Here is a 24693-nt window from a genome sequence, read left to right on the forward strand (position 1 = left end):
AAACAGGTAAATGTAAAAATTAAACAATAGAAACACTAGTAAAGCTGACAGACATCTAATCATAAACTTTTAAAAAGTGTTTCAACCATAGCAGTAGGCATTGGCATAGTAGGGTCAAATATTAAGAAAATATTTAAAAGAAGACAGTCTAAGAAACATGCTCTGCAAACATCTCAAGGTAAATTCTTATACAAAGTTAGATCTTATGCTTGGATTACCTTAACTTATAGTCTACAATACAATGTTTTTATTAAGGTCTCTGCTAAAAACCTGCCACATAGAGGAACTTTTTTTGTATTGTAAAATTATAGTTGAAGATACTATATAGTTTAATTCTCCAAAGAACAGGTTCCATATGATGAATTCCTTTTAGAATTTAGTAGCAGGGAAGAGTCCAAATCTTTGGAACCTCTTAGATAATACAAAATATAGTAAGTTTTCAGTTTTGTATTAGTGGATAGGAAGCTCAGATATAAATTTAATGTCTTAATAATTAGCAAATTTGCTTCCTCTTCCCTCCAGTATCTTAATTTTCTGTTCCAGATTTTTATTGTACACATATATAAAATGATATAATGATTCAAATCCATTTGGAAGCAGATATAACAATAAAATAAAATTCAAGATCCCTTGTAGCAACAAGGGTTCTGAGCTTATATTTTCCTTATTGTTTGTAAAGGGAACACTAATATATTAGGGAACTAATACTATACCGGGCCTAGAAGGGCAAGTGGAAATGGAGAGCTATATGCAACTTATGAAGGCAAAGCGTAGAAACAAATAAACTTTGGTGACCAGGGTCTTACTCCTACCACAATTACTATAACATAAACACCCAAACTGCAGCTAGAAAAAAAATGGAGATTTAAGTTTCCTTGCTTTCAAAAAGACTGTGCCTCTCTAGAAGCACCTTCTTGCTGAGAAGTGAGCAGCAGTTCAGAAGAACTTGCCTGCTGCTTTGGCTTACTACATCTCCTCACTTCACTATTGGTTTGGCTACATCTTAAACATCTATAGTCTGGCTACACATAAAAAAACTTCAACAAGAAGATGCTGTGAAGGACTAAATTGGAATCATCACAACTGTCAAAAGAAAGAAAACTCCAGTTACACATATCTAAACAGTTACTTTTTCCCCTGAATAATAAAAAATATAAATTCTGTTATACAGACACAGGTTTATGTACATAATACTCTAAATCATAAACTACACTTTTCCCCTAGAACCATAACAAAAAACATCATGTTTTTAGAATTTTACAGTTAGTTCCCTTGTCAATTAAAATGAAAAATTTCACTTAACTTTATTAATAATTTCTTTTAAAGAGCCATTACATACTCATAGATTTTACCTCTTTCAATATCATCCATCGGAGATGCTGGGGACATCTTGTCTTCCGATGGAGAATGTTTTACAAGATTGGGAGTCCTAGTTGAATTCCGCATTTGTTGCTGCTGCTGCTCTATACGATACTGAATTTTACTGCTCCCTTCAACTCTGCAATTAAGAATATCAAAAGGTCAAAACAGGTATGATGATTGCACTTTAACAACAATTTCAACTTACAAAGCTACTAAAATCGACCACTTATTCTTTTCCCTAGATATCTTTAAAATGATATTCAAGGATTAAAGCATTAATTTAATTCATTATTTAACAAACCTTTATTGAGCCCTGCTATAGGCATGGCATACACACAGATCCACTGAGGGATACAAATGTGAATAAAAAAAAAACCACTGCTCAAAATTGAAGAGATAAGACATACACAAATGACTAAAATAAAATGAAATTATACATGAGTATAGCAGATACATTATGTTCCCTAAATTCTGAAATTACCATTTCTGTTAAAATTAAATCACTCCCACATTTCTCATTCATAAGGTTAAGACATGTTATTAAAGGAGGTTCGTATACTTTCCCTTCAATACTTTAAAAAAAAAAGTATATAACACAACTATGCTTGACTTTGCCTCTCCCATTTCCAGTCACCAAATCCTGTTAGTTCTTCCTCCACAAAGTATTTAGAACTTCACTTTTCTCTTCATTCCTACTCTAAAAAATTGTGGTTTGTGCATTTTTCTCTTTCCCACATTGTTTCATTTAAATCAATTTGTTTGGTGGATTTACATTTCAAAACAAGAATGTAAGCATGTCGATCCCTGGTTAAAAAAAACTTTAATATGCAACCACTGTCAATAAGACAATGTCCTAATTTCATAGTTAATATTGAAGGCAACCTACCTTTATAACCTTACCTCTAGTCTACTTTCAACCTCATACCCCCCTTGCTATACTTGTATACAGGGAAAGAAACAAATCTCTGCTCTATTCAAGCAAGTCTTTTTCATAGGTTCCAAATAAGTCAGATATATTCCTGTCTTGTTTACATCCTCATGTTCTCTCTGATCAATTAAATCAGTATTTTCCAAACTTTCCTACAAATAAAAATCACCTGGGAAGAGGGGATAATTAAAAAACAAAAAAAAGTTTCCTGGGCTCCTTCCCTGATCTGTAGCTGAATTTGGGAACTCATTTGTTTAACAAGCACCCAAAGGCAATCCTTATCATGAAATATGTTTGGGGGAAAAAAAAGCCCTAAATCTTAACCTCCTCTTAAGGTACATCAGTAAGGGCTCCCTGAATGCTCCAATGAACCATAATGTCTCCCCCCTTCCTTTAATTCCTAGAACAATTTTTATCTATACTATTTGTATGGCTTTTAGAGTATACTACATGTTAATTAATGCACTGCCTACTTCCCCCCCCAAAAAAACATTTGAGATGGCTATGTTCTCTTATTGACATTTTTAATGGAATTATCTGCTAATCCAATTAAAATGTGGAAGTTCTGAGGTTAGTATTTATATAGGAAATTCTCCTTTTTCTCGCCTCACATTTTCTAAGGGCTTGATAAAATTTTACTACTGATAATGAAATTATTTTGGAGAATGTGTAATGGCTCCTTTTAGTCCAGTTCTACAAAAGTATCTACAGTAGAATAAAAGATATACCTACATATAAGAAAACATTTAGAAACAAAACAAGCTTTTAAATATCATAGGGAGAAATGGTAAAAGCTTCTGGCTAAAGGATCTTCACCAAATTTAAACTTGGAAAAAGATCAAAACATTTTTGTACCACACAGAAATAACCCTTATGTAATAGTGTGACTTAATCCAATAACTTTTTTCACTGATATTCTCTTAGCAATTTATGTGTTGATTAAATAATTTATTTCATTAACCACATACCTTGTTCTTTTTACAGTGATGTTGCTGCTGAGTTTTTCTAGTCGACATTCCCCAGTATCATGGTTAATAATCAAAATGCATTCTTTTAAGTAAGGTTTCTTTGAACCTTTGAAAACAGTTACTGGTGTAGTTGAACCCTGTTTAAAAAATTAATTATTATTACTTGAAATTTATCATAGAAATTCAGTTGAGAGGGCCTTTGAGATCTTCTGTCTTTCTCAATCTATTGATATAAGTCACCTAACTGCCTAAATTTACTACTCTGGCAATAACGAGTATAGTAAAAAAGACAGATGAAAAGAGGCTGAGATCTCAAAATTGCTGTCTTGAGGAAAGGGAACAGAGGAAGCAGCTGCCCTGAGGCAGTAAAGATTTGTTTCACAAATCTTTGCAGACGTGGTCTACAATAGGAAATTGGGATTCAATTCTAATACAACCAATATACTTTACAATAAGGGAACAAAAGTCCTGAGTTATATTTCCTACCCTTCCTCTTCTTCCTTCCTAAATTTAATTTTTTAAATCTGGCATTTTATTAAAGGGGTGTTTCCCTATGCAGATTAAGGAAAATGAATGTATCAGGGAACATATGTTACATTAAACTCACTGATCAATTTTAGCGTCCTTAAAAGTGGGACAACCAGACATTATGTGCTTCATGATGTAATATAAAAGAAAGTATGCAGCATCACCTATAAAGTGTTCTTGCCTGAAAAAAAACCCACAAAGAATCTAACTCTCACCAAGGCTTTAGAAATAACTACCAGTTTATAGGAAATATGAGGAAGGAGAAACAAGTTACATAATCCCAGACAGAAATAATTTGAAATCCAGAATGTGGGTATATTCTCTAGGACAATTAACCTGGTTTCTCCAACAAACCGGTGGCATAAAAGCGGGGGAGGGACTTTTACAGAATAAAATAGATAAGAAACATAACATCAGAATACAATATAGGAATATAAAATAGGTAAACAACAAGGAACTACTGTAGAGCACAGGGAACTATACTCAATATCTTTTTTTTTTTTTTTTTGTGGTACGCGGGCCTCCCTCTGCTGCGGCCTCTCCCGTTGCGGAGGGCAGGCTCCGGACGCGCAGGCTCAGGCGCAACCACTGCGCCACCAGGGAAGCCCTACTCAATATCTTATAATAATCTATAATGGAAAAGAATCTGAAAAAGAATATATATGTATAACTGAATCACTTTGCTGTACACTTGAAACTAACAGAACTTTGTAAATTAACCTCAATAAAAATAAATAAAAATACAATATAGGGATTTTATATGGATTCCTAGGGAGAAAAACTGAAAAAAGACATTTTTGAAACCATCATGAAAACATGAATATGGATCAAGTATTACAATTAATTCTACTATGTGTGATAATAGCATGGTTAGCATGGTACTTAGGTGAAAATTAAAATATCCTTATCAGTTAGAGATGCATACATAAGCATTTGTGAAAGTCTGCGATTGCTTTAAAATATGCCAGGAAAAAAGTAGGAAGCTCTATTAAAAAAAGATTAGCAAAAGGTTGATAATTGTTGAAGCTCAGTAAGTACATAGGAGTTCATTTTACTATTCTATTTTCCATAATAAAAGGTTAAAGAATCCTGGTCATTACTAATAACCTACATCTACCTATGTTCCTCTTCTATCCTTTGTCCCTGCCTCCCTCAACCCTGAAGGAATTTTATGTTTCTCATTCTCTTATTTTATCCCACATATATGTATCCCTAAATAATATATTGTTATAATTGCTTGGTTTTGAACTTTATAAAAGTACATTAAATTTTTAAAGCACTGATTATAATAATTTTGCCAAATATAATAGTTATGTTAGATCAGGTTAGAAAAAGGTGACTTCTAAAAAAGACTAAAGGGCCTATCATATTTTTAAAAAATATATTTATTTATTTAGCTGCACCAGGTCTTAGTTGTGGCACGTGGGATCTTCGTTGCCACATGTGGGATCTTCTTTGCGACATATGGGATCTTCTTTGCGGCACGCGGGATCTTTTAGTTGAGGCATGCAGGCTGTTAGTTGTGGCATGTGGGATCTAGTTCCCTGACCAGGGATCGAACCCAGGCCTCTTACATTGGTAGCACAGAGTCTTAACCACTGGACCACCAGGGAAGTCCCAGGGGATATCAGATTTGAAAAGTTATCATTAGAGGCTTAACACATTACAGAGGAGTATGAAATAAATTTGGTAATTGAGGATGCCATAAAAAAGGGGTAGGTTAGAGACCTCTGAGAGGTTGGGAGAGAAAATTATGAAACCAAAAGTAAGGAACAAGTTTTTCTAAAACAAAAATGATCTACAGGAAGTCAAGCATGCATAGCATATAGATAAGGACATATCTGGAGTGGCCCTAGAAGAGTGAGATGCGGAGCACTTAGCTGAAGCCCTGGTAAGGTAGAGAGCCAGAAGCATGATCATGACAAAACTAAGTTGGGCCTACTTGGCTGGTAAGTATATTTTTCAAACGTCTTGACTAAAAACAAGTGAGTAAGATACCCCAGAATAGAAACCCAAGGGCTCCAAATTACATTTAAGAGAGTCATGTAATATATTCTTCTTAAAAAATACTTGTATTCTTACTTAGAATAGAAAACATTTTAAAATATATTATTGTACTCTGAGTTTCTGAAGGAGGAGGACTGGATTAGAAATTTTTTATTGCTCCTAGCACCTGCAGTACCAAGCTCTTCACAGATACTCAATGAATGTTGAATGTGAACAATATGAACATTTTTACCATAAATAACAAGTTAAATAAGCCTCTCACAATCCCTGTACCTGCCTTCTATACTCTGAACAAGTTTTTTTTAATTAAACTTTTTTCCTCATTAAATTGAGCACCATTCTTATTTTGAACTTCAATTTCTGCCCTCTTATTTCATATTCCAAGAAAGGGGTATTAAACTATTAAGGTACCAGGAAACTCCGAAGCATATGAACTCTCTTTGCCTCTGAATAACTATGGAATACATCCTACCACATCCATGTTTACTGCTATAACCCAACTTCAGAACCCAATCATCAGCTCACCTAGATTACTGTTATCCTCCTCCCTACTGTCCTTCTAGTTTTATTTCCCATCTGCTAACAGGCAAATCTGATCATGCCTGATTATGAATACCAGGAAAGGAAAGTAATCAGTAATGGAATGGAAGAGTACAATAGTACTCCCAAAGTAACATGAGGGAAAACAAAGAAAAAGAAAAGAAAGAAGAGATGCTTGATGAAACTAATAAAGAACAGAAAAAAGAAAACAAATTAAAATAATTAATACACATACTATAAGATGATAGAAATAAAAATCAAGTATAAAAACTTTGAACTAAATGTGGATAGAATTCTCCTAATAAAAATAAAAAGTGTCAAAATGGGTTTAAAAATGAAACATAGAATATTCTGTTAACAAAAGATATACTTAAAATGTAAGCTAAATAAAAGTAAGAGACACTAAGATTCCATGAACATGCAAACAAAAAGAAAGCAAAGGTGGCAATATTAATATTAAACAAGGTGGTATTTAAGCTTAAAATCACAGAAACAGGGTAAAAAAGGTTTATTATACAATGATAAAAATATAATTCATTTAGAAGTATAACTGTAATAGGACGTTAAAAGAGGAGTCAAGTCCTACAATAAGCTGAAGTCCCAAGAATGTGGTAGGCTATTTTCCCATGTAAGCTAAAGTAAATTCAAATGGAAAGAATCAGACTAGGTTCATCTTGGAAGGGACTTTGACCAACAGGGTCATCTAGAGTGGCACAGTAGCCATCAGACATATGGAACTCTCACAAGTCCAGCGTTTGTGGGCTAAAGTTGTTGAGCAACCACTAGAGATGCACTCATTGCATAATAGGAAGTGTAGCTGGAAGTTTCCTGTGGGCTACTTCATCAAAGCCCACAAAAGTACCTCACAATATAGCACTAAAAATATGCCAAACTGGACAACACCAATGACAAATCATAACAGTCAAGTAAATCTTTTTCTTTCAATATTCAACATTTTGAAATTTTATAGCCGTCAACCATAGAGAATTGTTTACAAAAAAGAGAGATTTGTAAATGCCCAATATTAACCCCCTTAACAGTCTTCATTTTTATTAGTTTCTTCTATTTGATACTACCAAAGAAAACCTAGAGGAATGAGAATTAGAAAATCTACCCTATCGAAGAACCACCAGAACCTGAAGGTACTCTTAAAAGTATAATAAAAATTCTATTTTATGGAATGCCTCCAAGCTTCTAGGCATTTTCACCAAGATGATGAAAGCAAGTTGATAAAGAAAATAGGAGAATCTAAATGCCTCAAACTAATAATCATTACATTTCCACAAAATACCCACAAAATTAAGAACTGTGAAGAAGCATAAACCTCCTACTTATTTGAAGAAGTTCTTTAATGAAGGGGGAAAAACCCACAAAATTTGAGAATATAATTTCTATTCTTATTCACAATTGTTCAAGGATTGTAGGCCCAGCAGAAAAAAAAATTTGTTCTTAGCAAGTGGTAATTTTAACAATTCTCTTCCATTCCAGCTATCTGAAAGATTCACAGGATAAAATTCAAATTCTTTTGCATTACACATTAGGCCCTTCTTTATCTGATTCCCAAATACCACCTCCGACTATGTCTCCATATGCACCCTTTCTTACCTAGCCATAGTGGCTTATATATAGTTCTTCAAATGTAACAGACTCTTTTGTTGCTTTGTCTTAGCCCACGTTTTTCTTTTCTCTAAGAGGTCCTTCCTTCTTTCCCTCACCTGCGTAATTTCAACTCATCTTCAAGACAGCATATCCTGATGCCTCCTCTCCCTCCCCAGGCTGAATTGCCTCTCTTTTGTACTCCCATAATATTCTGTGTATACCTTTATGATAGTCCTTACATTACTAAATTTTAATCAATTATCTCCTATCTTCCTCATTAAATGATAATATTTTTTAGGACACCTACCATGTCCAGTCTACTTCTCTCTTCTTTTTTAATTTTTATTTTTGGTCGCGCCACATGGCATGCTGGATCTTAGTTCCCCCAACAGGAATTGAACCCAGGTCCCCTGCAGTGGAAGTGTGGAGTCTTAACCACTGGACCGCCAGGGAAGTCCCTACCTCTGTAATTTTAACAGCTACCTAACAAAGGACTTACCACACAGAAAGTATATGCATATATGGTCTGTCCATCCGTCTCCCTTTCTCATGCACACATATACACACAAAAATATTGAGGCATAGTCATTTTGGACATATCTCTGGTGGGCCGAGGTGGGAAGGGAACTACTTTTGCCCAAATGATTTCTCTGCTATTTCATAAATTTACAATATGAAGCTTAAAATTTTCCTCCTATAGTTGTCATTCCTTCAAGAAGTATTTTCAACTGAGACCAAAATCAAACACATGGTAACTCTTGATTAAAGCAGGATTATGTGTGAATGAAAAAGGTTTATTAATAAATGTAAGAATCCCCATCTGCTTGGAGTAGGAAGACAATGCAAGGGATGAGGATGGGAGGATTGCAATTTGAGAAAATAATATGCTACGTTCTTCTTTAGAAGAACTCATCTAAAGTTCTGCAAACCAATCATCACTGATCAATAATCCTATAATCTGAGACCAGGATAACAGGTGGTGCCTGTTATCCACCTGAGGCTTTTCAATAACTTTTAAGATTAAGTGAATGATTTGGGCTTTTCTTTAATAAACCACATAAAGCAAAAAAAGCCTTAGATTATTGGGTACTTAATATCCAAACTATTTTAGAGACACCAGAATCTGAACACTTTTTAATAACAGAGTAATACAAAGGCTTACTTATCTACAATGTCTCAGACTGAGCTGATTTTTCATTTTCTTCAATTTCTAAGGGAGCAAATGAGAAACATACAATAAAATGCACCACATATTTCATTAACATTAGGGAAACCTTCAGAGGCAGCAACTCATATAGTCTGACATAAAGGTGGGGTCTCAATATATAGTATTGACAGACAAAAAGAAACAGATGGAAGGCTAGATAGAGGATAGAGAGCTTGCTTGCTATACCTCTAACCATGACAAGCCATCTCATAAATGTATACAAGAGAATGTGGATGAACTAGCACAAAACCATTCCTATTACAAAAGTTAAAACAATGTAAAAAAATCTCAGAAAGTCCAGTGTTTTCTATGTTAGAGTATAAAGTTAGTCTTGGTTTTCTTTGAGAATAGATCAAGTCAGTATAAAAGGAAAAGGAAACAAGTTGAATGCTAAGCAATTTCTAACTCAAGGACTGAGAAAACTAGAGCATACAACAGAGAACTTGCATATTTATGTAAACAGTATTTGATAGTGTTACTTTGATATATCTGAAAATTTTTGAAATGGGCAAAATTTTGGTTAAGGCCTCCCTGACCTAGTCTCTTTCTTTTCCAATCCATTCCCTAAGTCATTGTTAAAATCACTCCCAGGGCTTCCCTGGTGGCGCAGTGGTTGCGCGTCCGCCTGCCGATGCAGGGGAACCGGGTTCGCGCCCCGGTCTGGGAGGATCCCACATGCCGCGGAGCGGCTGGGCTCGTGAGCCATGGCCGCTGAGCCTGCGCGTCCGGAGCCTGTGCTCCGCAACGGGAGAGGCCGCAACGAAGGGAGGCCCGCATACCACAAAAAAAAAAAAAAAAAAAAAAAAATCACTCCCAAAGCACAAATCTAATCATGTTAGGTCTCTGCTTAAAAACCTCTAATGGTTCTCTAATACCTATGGCATAATCTCCAAATTCTACATTACAACATAAAACATTCTTTATAATCTGGTCCCAATCTATCTTTCCAGTCTCTACTCCTATCAATCATTTTTCATTATTCTGTAATTTACTACATTCATTCATTTATTCCACTTGTCCTTTCTCCATTTGGAGCCTTTCACATACTGTTCCTTTTGCCTAGAATATTCTACACCTCTTAAAACGGATGAAATTCCACTTGTCCTTTAAGTCTCAGCCCACATAGCGTATGTTTGTGAAGCCTTTCAAGATTCCACCAGGCAGAATATCTAATTCCACTTATGTGCTTAAACAGAATTTTGTCTCTGTTCTAATCTATAGCACTAGATAGATGTTTATGTGTCTGTCTTCTGTAACAGATTAGGACTAGATGGCAGGGCATATGTTATTATTCCTAGTTTGGAGAACAAAATCTGGCTCATAATAGTGATTTAATAAATATCTGTTTAGACCTCCAATTGTTTCAAATCATTTAATATGATAGTTCTTGAAACTTACAAAGTAAATTTTAAGAGTTTAAGATTGTTTTACTTAAGATAGTTTAAAATATGATTTTTTTGCTTTGCTGTATTTATTAATTTCTTTAACTGACTACCACTACATGAATTGTACAATTATTTTCATTTAAATTTAGTGGAAATCCTGTAAAAACATCTATTTAGTTTAAATATATGGAAATACTCACTTCTATATTTGGTAGAGTAATCGTCACCTGTTCACCTTTGCCGACTTCAAGCTCTCCTTCACAAGAAGTGTCAATAGAAGCAGGTTTGAAGTCATCTAAAAATAGATATAGATACTGGTGTTTATAAGATGGAAGAATACCTGAATACCTGGATATCAAAAATATGAGCATGTTTCAGAGTGATAAATCATTTTTCAACAGCCAGTAATTAAAATGGTTTAGAAGAGTCTGAATATTGCAAACAAACAAAATACAATCCAGATTATTTGTGTATGTATAATTCTGAGAAAAAAAGAAATAGCTACACTCTAAAACAGTATTCCTCACTTCATGATCCCTTCGGATCCTGTTTAGATCAAGATGAACTAGACTAAGATGTTCCACTGCTAAAAACGAAATAATGTCAGTATCTTGACAATTTGCTAAAAACCACTATCAGTAGAACATCTTCAATTTTCAGTTTTTTTTCTCCCCTAAATTTTTTTTAAACCACCTTGGGCTCCTACTACCACTTGTCTGCTGTCCTAGCAGAATACAAAATGAATGAAAACACAGCAAACACACATTCATGGGGAAAATTTAAAGAAAGCTTATTCAGTTTAACAGCTTAAGTTTTTCATGGATACATACTCCACTAAAAGATGTGTAAATTTAACCAAATCTGCCACTTCAGAAGAAATTAAAATAAGTTTTCATTTTGAATTAGATCATAATTCAAATGATGTCATTAAAATATATCACCTAGAGGGAACACAGGGTGCTAAGATATTTCACATACTGAGCAAGCTTAAAAACCTCTAAGATATGAAAGTCACTTAAAAATAATTCACATCGGGCTTCCCTGGTGACGCAGTGGTTGAGAGTCCGCCTGCCGATGCAGGGGACATGGGTTCGTGCCCTGGTCCGGGAAGATCCCACATGCCGCGGAGCGGCTGGGCCCGTGAGCCATGGCCGCTGAGCCTGCGCGTCCGGAGCCTGTGCTCCGCAACGGGAGAGGCCACAACAGTGAGAGGCCCGCGTACCGCAAAAAAAAAAAAAATTAAAAAAAAAAAATAATAATAATTCACATTAATATACATCAATGACTAATAAGAACCTGCTGTATAAAAAATAAATAAAATAAAATTCAAAAATTCAAAAAATATATATATATACATCAATGACTGATAATAATTCTGATACAGAATTCCTTTGCTGTTGCCAGGTTATCTTCTGATTTTTTAAAAATAGAGGCTGGTAATCCAGATTTTTGTATAAAAGATCTTGATTTTTAGGTATTTACAACCAAATCATGTTAAAACAACAACTGTGTGGGTCAAAAAAAGCATCTCTAAAGTCAAAATCGGCTGATAGGCTGTAAATCTATAACCTCTGTTTTAGTGTTTAAAAATAGATTCTTTTTCTTTATATCATTACTTTTGATCTTCAAAATAACTCTCTGAATTGAATATTCTCACCCATATTTTACTGATGGTGAACTCCTCTAAAGTAATGAAGCCAGTAAAAGATAAGCCAGGAACTCAAGCCACACACTCTACCCATTCCATATTATATAGCCTCTTTGCCTTAGATCCACAGTTCCGAACTTTTGTGTATATGCATGTGTCTGGAGGGGTGGTGTTAGGAGATGAGGGATAGTCATAAGTCCCTATCGGAATCTGATGAAAATTATAGACCAGATATAGATCCTCTCTGCATAAAAATGCATATATGGGGACTTCCCTGGTGGCACAGTGGTTAAGAATCCGCCTGCCAATGCAGGGGACACGGGTTCGAGCCCTGGTCCAGAAAGATTCCACATGCCACGGAGCAACTAAGCCCGTGCGCCACAACTACTGAGCCTGTGCTCTACAGCCCACGAGCCACAACTACTGAGCCCGTGTGCCACAACTACTGAAGCCCGTGCACCTAGAGCCCATACTCCACAACAAGGGACGCGAAGCCACCGCAATGAGAAGCCCGCGCGCTGCAACCAAGAGTAGCCCCCGCTCGATGCAACTAGAGAAAAGCTCGCATGCAGCAACAAAGACCCAATGCAGCCAAAAATTAAAAAAATAATTAACTTAAAAAAATGTAATACATGTTTAAAAATGCATATATGAACATACATATCAAATACTATATAATTTCAAGGGATTCACAAGCTCTTGAAGCCTATGCATAAATGCCTATATTATATGAGATACCAAAAACAGACAGAAATGTACTCAAGATATCTGTAGCTTTGCTTAATAAGCTGGAATTTATAACCAGTAAGTCCATCAAAACTATTCTGAACCTATTTATATTTCTAATTATTATTGTTAGAATAAATTCCACATTTTATTACTTGTTATATTAAGTAGTGTTGTCTTTTATTTACCTTCATACAAGAAATTTCTTTTTACGTATACAAATTTTGAGATTCAAGGGGTTAAATATAGCTCTAGAACTACAGAATTTGTTGAATAATCTCATGTTCATGCTTTCCATATGTTTTCTAATGTCAAATGTATTCTAAGTTGGAATGATTCCAGACTAAGTAGTTTATTTCTTTCGGTTCTTCTTGGTTTGGAAGCCTCACCACTAATTTTATCGTTTATTTATTTTCTCTGGATTTCCTTTATCTATGTTATTTTCTTCAGGTTTACAATACAATTACTTATATTTCATAAAGAGTGGAAAAACATTTCCTGCTTTATTTTCCTTTTCCTATCATTGTTGATCACTTCTCTGTTTCGGCTGTAGCATCACACAATGTCAATATCTTCACAAAAGAGTCCACAATTAGTAACATAAATTTATTTCCTGGGATCTGAACTAATTCAACTAACTCCAAAACCCATACCCTTTCCAGTATACCACACTAATCGGAGAACATTAATTGTAAATATAATTTTAATCCTATTTTTCATTAGTGTACTTTCTAAGGTTTGCTCATACCAAAGCTTAACAACCAGTTTTTTGGGAGTGGCTCCACTTGGTGCCTCAGACAATCTTCCTGTAGTCACTGTCCATGAGCTCATCATTTCATGACAGGAAAAAATGGTGTCATTTACAAACTTAGGAATTTCAATCTTTATTCCCTTATCTGGTTATAAATTGTAAAACTAGTACTAGCTCAAATCCAAAATTTATTCTAATGGGTCCTACTGCTCAAACTCTTCTACCCAGTGAATCATCTGCTGTTAAGCATTAAGTTTATCATTTACAGAACATCCCACGTCTTCCCTACCACATACCAGACTATGTTTTTGATAGGTTTTACTGCCAAGCCCTGATAAATGCTTTTTGAAAGTCTAGGTAAAGTACATTTATTGGCACTCTGCATACACACATGAATATAACCCTTCAATGATAATGGTGACTACTATATATTCTCTACCATGCACCAAAAACTGTGCTAGGTTGTTTATACTATCTTATTTAATCCTGAAACTCTGAAATGTAGATATTATAATTACCATTTTACATTTAAGAAAACTGAGACTGAAAGCTTCGAGAATATTCCCAAAGTTACATTACATATATAGGTGGTGGAGGTCAGAATTCACATCCAGGTTTTTCTAAAACCTCAGTGTATTGAACAGGCATAATTACCCAAGTACATAAAGATAGAATACTACTTTCTCCCAGATAACATTGATTTCTGTTATAAATTAGGTCCACCCTGAAGGGGATTAAGAGGTACAAGCCTCCAGTTACATAAGAAACAAGTCATGGGGATATAATATACAGCATAAGGAACATGGTCAATAATACTGTAATAACTTTGTATGGGGACAGATGGTTACTAGACTTATCTTGGTGATCATTTCATAATGTATGCAAATGTCAAATCATTACGTAGGAAACCTGAAACTCACATAATATTGTATGCCAACTGTTTCAGTAAAAAAAATTTTTAATAAATAAATAAATGTCATGCTAAAATATATTTGAACCATCCTTACAAATTATCATGATACTTTCAATATATATCTTTACAGCCTTACCTGTTAAAAAAACTTAGAAGATTTAGAAAGATATTTACATTTAGTGAATGAATGAAAGCTTCAAGCATTATGTAAAACTGACATTGAAAATATTGTATTTTTCACATACCTATCAATTTAAGGGCAGTTCATAATTTTAATAAAAAATGACAGAATGGCTGAATTTATTGCTTCATTCTATAGATAAGATGAGCTCAGCAACTTAAAGTGAATTGTCTATTTTACATAGTTAATAAAAAGTTGAAATTAATGTATTATCTGTGTGTATTTCTGTTCTACTTCATTACAGAGCTTAAACATGAGTAAATTTTTCTGAAAATAGAAACAAAGTTCTTCTTCAGTTCCCTGAGGAAAAAAACATATCTTTATATGTAGTAGTGATAATTAAAAATACTAAACATTTTTGGTTTCCAGAAAGAAAAATGTACAATTTTTTTAAAAAATAAATAAATCATATCCACCTGCATGTATGAAAGTCTATAGTTTCCATCCCTCACTCTGAGTCCTTAAGGATGAGAATCATATGGGAAATGAACCTATCCTCAAGGATAATGATTGGTTTTCTTTTAATAAATCTAGTAAGGTTCTGTCTGCTTCAACAAGATTAAAACTAAGGGCTGAAAACCTTTCTGATGTCTTCCACAGGACTAAAGGTATATTCAAACATTTGGGTTTCTTGTGGTTATTATTATGGTTGTTTTGTTTATTTTCATTCTTGTAACAGGATCGTCCGATACTCTGATTCTGAAGAGACGATTCCAGCATTTTGAGAACTTTTATAAATAAAAGGCTTTGAAGCACCTGCAAAGTGCTTTTCGAAGGCTATTTCTTATTCACTTAATTTGGGGCTTATGCCCTTAAAAAGAGACTATATACCCAAGTTACACGAAAATAGATTCTTGAGCAAATTCGTGTAATCTCAAACCTTATCATTTAAAAAATTGATACTAAGATTACTGCATACCTGAGAAAGAAGAGGAAAGGAGAGGGAAGTTATTATTTGAGAGAAAGGCAAGGAGAAACCAGATAAGAACTATATCATACTTTTGGAAAATGGGACTGAAGAAGGAGAGAAACTGCACAGCCAGCACTAGCTGTTTCAAGGTCTTGGACCACAAAGTATGGTAAAGAAGGGACAGTGTTGAAGATCTGTTTGCAAATATCGCCCCCATTTATTCTATCAACCAGATATTAATTTTGCTTAATAAAATCCTTTCACAAAATGTAAATATATCCTTGGAGAGTTAAACCTATTGGTTCTTCATACCTTTACTGTGAGTTACTGTAATTAGATTGTGTACAACTTAAGTAAATTTTTGGAGAATGTGAGTTTTAATTGAAGCATGGAACACTTCAGAGTAAAAACCATAAAGATCTCTGAACAGTCTAAGGACAGAATGACTGAGAAGGGTGGAATGATGAGACACGAAGGAAGGGCAGGGCTAGAAAGAGGAAGTGAAAAAATACCTACTTTACAATTTGGCCACAGAAAAATAAGAGGTTATGATTCAATGATCTCAAAGTTTCCTTCCCACTCTATAATTCTATGCGGGCTATTATGCAAAAAATGTTTTACATACCAAATCATAATATACTATATTTTCCTTCCCGGAATCTACACCATTCAACTATTAAAGCAAAAGAGTTCCATTTTCTACCTCAACAACATAAAAGAGAAAAATGTATCAAAACTAGTTCCAGAGGACAAAGGGAAACCAAAAGGAGAAATCACAGGGGGTAAACATCTTTCTAATAAATTCATAACACACCCTTCAGTACAGTGATAATCAGTATTTGATAAGTGACTGAATGAAATCAGGGGTCCAGAAGAGATACAGATTATTAGAATGGTCCAGAATCTTTCTCCAGGAACACAGTAAATAAGAACCCTCATCAGTCAGACCCCAAAAGTGAAGAAAGGAGAGAATGCTTTCCTACCAACCTAAAGGCATTTTCATCAGGCAGACACCAAAAGTGAAGAAGGGAGAGAATGTTTCCCTACCAACCTAAAGGCATTTTCCCTTCCCATTTCCCTTTGCCCCCTTCCATTTGTCACCTTATTACAGCTGTTCCTTGAATAACACGCACGGGTCTGCACCGCACGGGTCCACTTACATGAGGATTTTTTCCAATAAATAGAGTATCTGTATTTTCATCTTACAGATCTTTAAATTAACGAAGTGTGGGGAAAAGTTTGTGTTCCATTAGAGATCACAATACGTGGAATGAAAAAAACTATAGAGTTTGAGTCCTGATTCTACCCAAATGGTTTCAGCTTCGGGACCTTGGGTGAGTCATGTATCGATTCCTTCGTTTTTGAGGAAGAGATAGCGGCCCGTGGATTTTCCACTGCGCGGGGTCGACGTCCCCAACCCCTGCGTTGTTCAAGGGTCAACTGTACTTTCCTTTCCACCTCTGCATGATCCGCCAGTCACGTCTGACTCCACCCATAGTCACGCCTGTAGACCGCCTCCACAAAGCGTCCCTTTCTACCTGCTGCTTTTACCTAAATGTCTCTGCTCAGAATTACCCACACCTGCTCGACCAGGCTGCTTCCACCGGCCCCCTAGCACTCCGGACTGGGCAGCGGGTCGCGCTGGGCACCCCATTCTCCCACAGAATAAGGGGTGGGGGGGAGTCTGTGCAAACACGACTTGGAGAGAGTTGTGCTTCCGCACCCCCATACCCAGAGCTCCCCCCCTTTCCCCGGGGGTCGTCCTCACTCACAGCGCACAGTGTGGAAGGCGCAGCGCGGCTGCTTCTCAAAACTCTCCCCTAACTTGAGAACCCGCTCGCGACTGTCAATATGCGAAGGTCCCGCGGTTCCATTCATCATTCTCCTCCGGGTCCGACTCTGCCTCCGCCACCGGCGCTCACTACCCCCTGCCAACTCAGCCTGAAGAAGAAGTGCTCGGCCGCCGCGGGCGCAGCCACCATAGACTCCGCCCCGCGGCCGACGAGCGCTGTCCTACCAGGCCTCTCGCGTGCTAATTGGCTTCCTGGAGAGGGGCGCCCCGCCCCTTGGCCCCGAGGCTCCTGGTCCTGCAGCCAGGCTCCATTTCCCATGTTGCGACGCAAGCAGACCCCGGCACGCCGAGTTTCTGAGGTGCGCGGTGGGGCTGAGGTTATTCGGCGGAGCAACGCAAGGCAGGAATGAGGTAGCCGACCTGACGGGGCGGCTGGGGAAGGAGGGCGCCCCGGGATACCGGGAGGCCCGGACCGCAGGCTTCTGGACCAAGTGACCGGTCTTGTAGGAGCTCTTAAAGGGAGAATCGGCCTGCTCCGCGCCTTTTCTGTGGAGATCTGGTGTGGAAACTGAGGCGGGGGAGGGGCGGAGCCTGGGCACTAGGCCTGGTGTCTTGTCGAAGGCCTGGTAGCACGAAAGCCGGCTCTAGAATCCGGAGTAGAGACCCCCGTGGCCTCAGAGACGCGGTCGGTGGACCTGACTGAAGGCGACGCCGTTACCTCAGCAATCGTTTTTTGACTTCCAGAGGAAGTTCCTGGTGGTATAAGGACTGGGATAGAGGGAGGGGGGTGAAGTGGGGCGGCTAAAAAAATTTCAGAGTTTGGAACTGCAGATATTTAGGATTAGTTGCAGCTGGATTGCATTGGGTTACCTTCTTTATCTTCTTCACAGTCATCTGTGGCGGCGGTAACGGCACGGCCCCGAAGACCGAATTCCCAAAAGATCAAGGCCAGACCTTGTGCTCTGGCAGCAGGGTAATAGCATTAATAATTGAAAAATAATTTTATTTTATTTTTTTTCTGTCAAAAGTTTGTGAGTTTAAGGGTAAAGATGAGAGAAGTGCTGTATTAGAAGACAAGCATCCAAGAGAAGGTTTACAAATGGTTGCCATAACAGTGGTGGTGTTTCAGGGTAATTACGTAATCAGAAAACTTTCCTACTTAACTGCTACCTTCGCCAGGTTTGTAATTTATTGTTCCAGGCAGGTAGATGAATGTGTCTCTCGCAGCCTATCTGCTTGCCCAAATTCTACTCTTTTAAGGTGTACTAAGACCGTTCCCTGTGGTAGTTAAGCGCTTGGGTTCTAAAGCCAGAATCTTTGGGTTTGAACCCCAGCTTCATACTCTGTACAGTATGACTTTGTGCAAACCAAAGTTAAGGATGCTCATCATTAAAATGGGAGAAAAAAATAATAGTACTTATACCTTACAGTTGTTACCTTATACCTTACAGTACTTCTACCTTACAGAGGATTAAATTAGTTAGTACAAGAAAGCATTTAAAACAATTCATGGGATAAAGTAAAAGCTCTCTGAATGGTTATTATTTTTGAGACTTTACTGTCATGCAACTTTTTAGGGCCATCTTTGGTGGCTGCCTTCTTTTCTAAACCTTGAATTATTCTTGGAGGTAGGAATTATTATTTTGTTTACAGGTAAGAAAGCTTGTTCATGGAAACCCTGTCCTCTAACTCTGTGGTCTTTATTCTTATCATCTATGTCACCTATTTGGCATGTAACATATTTTACATATGTGTGTATATGGGTCTGTGAGTATACTTTTCTTTCCTAACCAGAATGTGAACAGGAAATCTGTCCTATATAAAATCTTTGTGAACCTTGAGTCTATCATAGAGCCCTATGCATGTTTGGTGGTGGTGATGATGTTTTATTATATTAGCCAGAGGGCAAGAATAGTGTTGTGAATCTATTTTGCTTTAAAAAGGCTTTCAACAAGAAGTCTGAGGTTTCCATTTTATAACCAGGAGAAAAGCAGAGCATCAAGAAATAGAGGTTTTGGAATACCCAAAGTTTGTGCATTTATTCATTGTTTCAACATATATAAATACTAAGTACCTACCACATGCCAAGCGCTAGTCTAGCCTCTGGGAATATAACAGTGAACCAAAGAGGTAAGAAGTCATCCACCAAGAATGGTATGAGTTTTGCCCTTGTGAAGCTTACCTTCTAATGTGAATTTTCTCTAAACATACATCTAAATGAAATATGTTGTACTAGCCCAGAAAGAAACAAATAGACTAATGAACTAAATAGAATCTAAAAATATACCCAAGTGACATTTCAGATTGCTTCTCTTGTATCCATTCATGATAAATTATCTCAGAAATTTATGACAGCTATGTGCATTTGTTCTTTTTTCACAATTCTGTAACCTCATCTAACGTTGTAGCTTCCTATCTTAAACCACTCACAAAAATAACTTACATATGTATTGAAGATATAAATAAAGTTGTATGTTTATGAAGATATAAGTAAAACAAAATAATAAAAACAGTAGAAAAAATTAAGAGATTATATTTTAGCTCTTAGGGTAGGGAGGACCTTTCTAAGCATGACACCAAAGGCAGAAGTTATAGAGGGAAGATTGTTATACTTGACTACATAAAAATTGTAAAACTACGGTAAAACCATAATCAAGCTTTAAAAAATAAATGACAGATGAAGATAAAGTTTTTATAGACAATATAAAAGATAAAGGGTGTATATACATATCCATGTATGAAAAACTTAAAGCTTCTACAAAAGAATAAGACAAGCCAATAGAAAAATTGTTGAGGGATGTGAAGAGAAAATATATAAAAGAATAAATGGCCAGTGAATATGAAACGTGCTGAACCTCCCTAATAATCAAAGAAATAGAAATTAAAACAAGATGATACCATTTTTCACTTAGCGGATTGACAAAAATGTAAAATATAACATTAGGTACTATTGAAGGCATAGTAAAATGAGCACCCTCATTCATTGTTGGTGGAAATATAAATTGGAACACCCATTTTGGAGAAAAATTTGGTATCTAATCAAAAATTTTAAAATATATGTCCTGCCACCCAGCCATCTGACTGCAAGGGAAAAATTCATCCCACAGAATACTATCATGAGTACCTAAGACATATACTTTGATATTCATTGCAGCATTGCTTGTACTAGCATACACTCTGAATGACTTCCAGTAGAGGAGATGTTTAAATATATTTTGATACACTCTTACAAAGGAAGCGTGGCATAATGCAGCCATTGGAAAGAATGAGATAACTATATCCACTTTCCTAGAAAGTTTATGTGCCAAGAGTTGTGCTGGGCTTTCTTTAAAAATGTTTCCAGAAAACTTGTTTTTTAATGATCTGTATTTTACCTAAAAAGGAATGATTTTTGGATCCTGTATTATGGCCAACTCTTTTTTAAAAATATTTATTTATTTATCTTATTTTTGGCTGCATCGAGTCTTAGTTGCAACATGTGGGATCTTTTGTTGCTGCACGGGAGCTCTTCGTGGCGGCATGCGGGCTTCTCTCTAGTCATGGCCTGCACATTTTCTCTCTCGTTGTAGCGTGGGCTCCAGAGCGTGTGGGCTCTGTAGTTTGCGGCACGTGGGCTCTCTAGTTGAGGCGTGTGGGCTCAGTAGTTGTGGTGTGTGGGCTTAGTTGCCCCGTGGCATGTGGGATCTTAGTTCCCCAACCAGGGATCGAACCCTCATCCCCTGCATTGGAAGGTGGATTCTTTACCACTGGACCACCAGGGAAGTCCCCAACTCTTTAAAGGGTGAACTGTGGTGCCAGTTATGAAGAATAGCTTAAAAAGTGAGAAGTAGGTTATTTGGGGATATGTTTTGTGTTTCTTTACTCTTTTATGTGGGAAGGAATATAATGAACATTGTAATGGAAATTGGATTCATACTGATCTGGATTTGAATACTGACTCCACCACATGCTGGTGGAACCATGACAAGTTTCTTAACGTCTTCAAACTTTACTTGTTTTTAATCTGTAAAATGTAGGTGATTAAAGGCTCTACCTCATAGTCCTGTTGTGAGGATTAAATGAGATAATGCATATGAAAGCACTTAGCACAGTGCTTAATTCATAGTAAGCACTTAATATATGTTAGTATTTATTAATTATAAATAAGTTAAGATTATACTTTTTTAAAATGGTATCTTTGAGCTTTGAATGCCTTAAATTAAAAGAATTTAATTTTCTTTAAATTTTTATTTATTTATTTATTTTTATAGATCTTTATTGGACTATAATTGTTTCACAATACTGTGTTAGTTTCTGTTGTACAACAAAGTGAATCAGCCATATGCATACATATATCACCATATCCCCTCCTTCTTTAAATTTATTTATTTATTTATTTTTTGGCTGCGTTGGGTCTTTGTTGCTGCGCACGGGCTTTCTCTAGTTGTGGCAAGCGGGGGCTACTCTTCGCTGTGGTGCGCGGGCTCTAGGCGCGTGGGCCTCAGTAGTTGTGGCACATGGGAAAAGTTTTAGCAACAAATTGAATTGGGATGTGGATTTTTTTTAAGATAATTGATTTATTCACTATGCTATTTATAAACAAGTCTTGGTCATCTTACAATAACATTTCTGAGTTGTGTGTTCGGAATCCCCAGGACCAACTCCAGGTTTAGTAATTTGCTAGGAGGGCTCATAGTTCTCAGGATATAATCATAATCATAGCTATGATTTATTACACTAAAAGGATACAAAGGAAAATCATCAAAGGGAGAAGGCACATGAGGTGAAATTCAGAGGAGAACAGGTGCAAACTTCCAAGAATCCTCTCCCAGCAGAGTGACATAGGACATGCTTAATTCCTCCTTCAGTGAGTTGTAATAACATGTTGAAGTGTTGTTTACCAGGGATGCTCACTAGAGACTCAGTGACAGAGTCTTTATTGGAGATGGTCATGTAGGCATCCTCTGCTACCACGTATCAGAATTCCAGACTTCAGGAAGGAAAGCAGGTGTTCAACATAAACCGTATTGTTTTTACAAACAGTTTAGGCCCAGTGAGCCAGTCATATTAGGAAATTGGTGGAAACCCTCTTGAAATCCAAGTTCCTAGACACCAGGCAAGGGCCAACCTTGTAAGGAGACCTTTAAAAAAGATATCAGTCTTAGGCCTTAGCTCATTTCTGCACACTCAGTTTCTCTTTTATGATAAAAGAAAATTAACTCCTAACCTAGGATTGTTGTGCAGATTAGAGAGAGTGAATGTGAAGCACCAAGCACAGTTTCTTGACTCTCAGAGAGTGCACAATAAACAGTACCTAGTGTAGCTGTTACAGTAAGGTATAAGGGTCTTTAACTCTTTTAGAGGTACACTAGTTGGAAAAACCAGTTTCTCCATATAAGGAAGAAATGAGAAAAATCTACACTTCTTGAACCAGGCAAAGCTGTTGTCATTTATATTTCAAACATTATTTAGGGGGGGAATGTTTTAGGCTGTTGACCTTTATTTTTCTGATTCTGTCAAATATAGGTGGTATGAGAAATGAAGCCAATGGGTACAGACCCAAGGATCTTGTCTCTAGCTGCTGAAGTTGCAATAAGTCCTGAGCAGAATGTCCCTGTTATACTGTTGAAGTTAAAAGGTAAGAAAAAGGTAAAGGTAAGAAAATCTTTTTGTGATCGGCTGACACTTTAACAAATTCCATCATGGGTACAATTTTAGCATTTGCTTTTAATTTGTTCAGTGAAATCTTAACACTGTGATAAAGCAGTGATTTCTTTTTCCTTTTTAATGTATTTTTAGTCATTATTCAACCTATAAAAATACGGATAGCTCTTGGATTTATTGAGCAAAAATAAGTATATCTTATTTCCTTTTGCCTTAGAAATAATAAACAACACACCTTTTGGAAGCTCAGAGTTGAAGAAAGTCAAACAAGATATATATTGTTATGATCTCATTCAGTATTGCCTCTTGGTCCTCAGTCAAGATTGTTCTCGAATCCAGGGTGGTTGGACTACAATTTCCCAGCTTACACAGATATTAAGGTAAAATGAACAATAAATCAGCTTGTTGTTGAGGGATATAGTAGTAGATTCTTAATTTCAACATTTGCTTTCTTTTCTTCATCTGGCTAACAAGCATTGGCAACCTCCCATGGTATGTTATGGATGTACTTTTCCTTCATACTATATATTATTATTCCTAACTGTATTTGTGAATATTTCACTGTCAAAAATTTCACTCCGTAAGCTCTATGAAGATGGTGATCTTGTGCTCACCACTGAATCCCAAGGGCCTAATAGACTAAAGACTATTGAAGAAATGAAGAGATTAAGGCACTGGCTCTATACTGGAAAAACTTACAGTAGACATGGGATGACAGTCATGTGGATTTATCATACAAGGCAGAATGAAATATGTGCTGAAATGAAAGGCATAAGCAAAGGACTGCAGGAGAAGAGATACAGAAACTTCATTTCACAGTATATTGGTTTAGCTGTCTCAACTGTATATTTCATTAAGTAACCCAAATCATGTCAATAAATTTAGAAGCAGCATATACTGATCTACTGCCATGCTAGAAATTATGAGAAAAAGATCAAAATCTTTTTTCATATAGGAGGCAATAAAATAAATCAGGTGTTCTCAGTGTCTAAGCCACTTCCTAATTAAGTAACTGAAAATGTGCAGTACTAGTTGGATCTTAGCTTTTGAAACTGCTTATAATTAAACATAGATAGATAAAGGCCAGATTCAAGGTATACAGTTAGGAAAAACAGTTAACACATGTAATTTTTTTTATATCTTAATTTTCAAGATTAATTATTTCCTTAAGTAAATAAAGCCTTATGTCTTTGTGTTGTTAGATATGTTAGCTCATGGAAATATTGATTGAGCTAGGTTCTCAGAAGTGGACTCCAAGTCTTCAGAAATCCCCATGTTTGTGAATGTACAAAAAACGTGTTTCATTTATTAACATTTTCAATGAAAATACTACTCAATTAACTTTAGAAACCAAAGGGAAAAGAGAAACTGGTACATGTGAGTATAAGTCTATTGACCTTAGGAACTGATATGCAAAAAAAAAAAAAAAAAAAAAGACGCTGAGCATTAGTCAGTTTTTAGTGTACTCAGTATGTAGTCACTGTTGCTTATCAGTGTCTGCGCAAGCCTCTAACATCAGTACTTACTCATTAGAGTACACACATAGAGACCATTCTTCGATTAGGGACTTTTTTTGGTATTAGTCTGCACAAATCTTACCATTGA

At 36.3% G+C, this 24693-nt stretch overlaps 2 protein-coding genes across 5 annotated transcripts in view; one reads left to right on the top strand and one right to left on the bottom strand.

Moving 5' to 3' along the window:
• EAF2 (ELL associated factor 2) overlaps nt 1–17625 on the bottom strand; it is a 49227-nt gene extending 31602 nt beyond the window's left edge. The window contains exons 1-4 of the mRNA XM_007122624.2: nt 17426–17625; nt 10725–10819; nt 3259–3395; nt 1353–1498 (exon numbers count right to left, since the gene is read on the bottom strand). Coding sequence (XP_007122686.1) covers nt 1353–1498; nt 3259–3395; nt 10725–10819; nt 17426–17534 — 487 coding nt within the window. The 5' untranslated portion in view covers nt 17535–17625. The remainder of the gene's footprint in view (nt 1–1352; nt 1499–3258; nt 3396–10724; nt 10820–17425) is intronic.
• Nucleotides 17626–17748: 123 nt separating this feature from the next.
• IQCB1 (IQ motif containing B1) overlaps nt 17749–24693 on the top strand; it is a 47591-nt gene continuing 40646 nt past the window's right edge. For 2 of the 4 annotated variants that reach the window (XM_024120285.3, XM_024120288.3), the window contains exons 1-4: nt 17749–17856; nt 18336–18418; nt 22951–23062; nt 23306–23468. In XM_024120285.3, coding sequence (XP_023976053.1) covers nt 22963–23062; nt 23306–23468 — 263 coding nt within the window. In that variant the 5' untranslated portion in view covers nt 17749–17856; nt 18336–18418; nt 22951–22962. The remainder of the gene's footprint in view (nt 17857–18335; nt 18419–22950; nt 23063–23305; nt 23469–24693) is intronic. The other 2 variants (XM_024120286.3, XM_024120287.3) reach the window with 2 other exon arrangements.

Source organism: Physeter macrocephalus, chromosome 1 (genome assembly GCF_002837175.3).
Source record: "Physeter macrocephalus isolate SW-GA chromosome 1, ASM283717v5, whole genome shotgun sequence".
Classification (NCBI taxonomy): Eukaryota; Metazoa; Chordata; class Mammalia; order Artiodactyla; family Physeteridae; genus Physeter; species Physeter macrocephalus.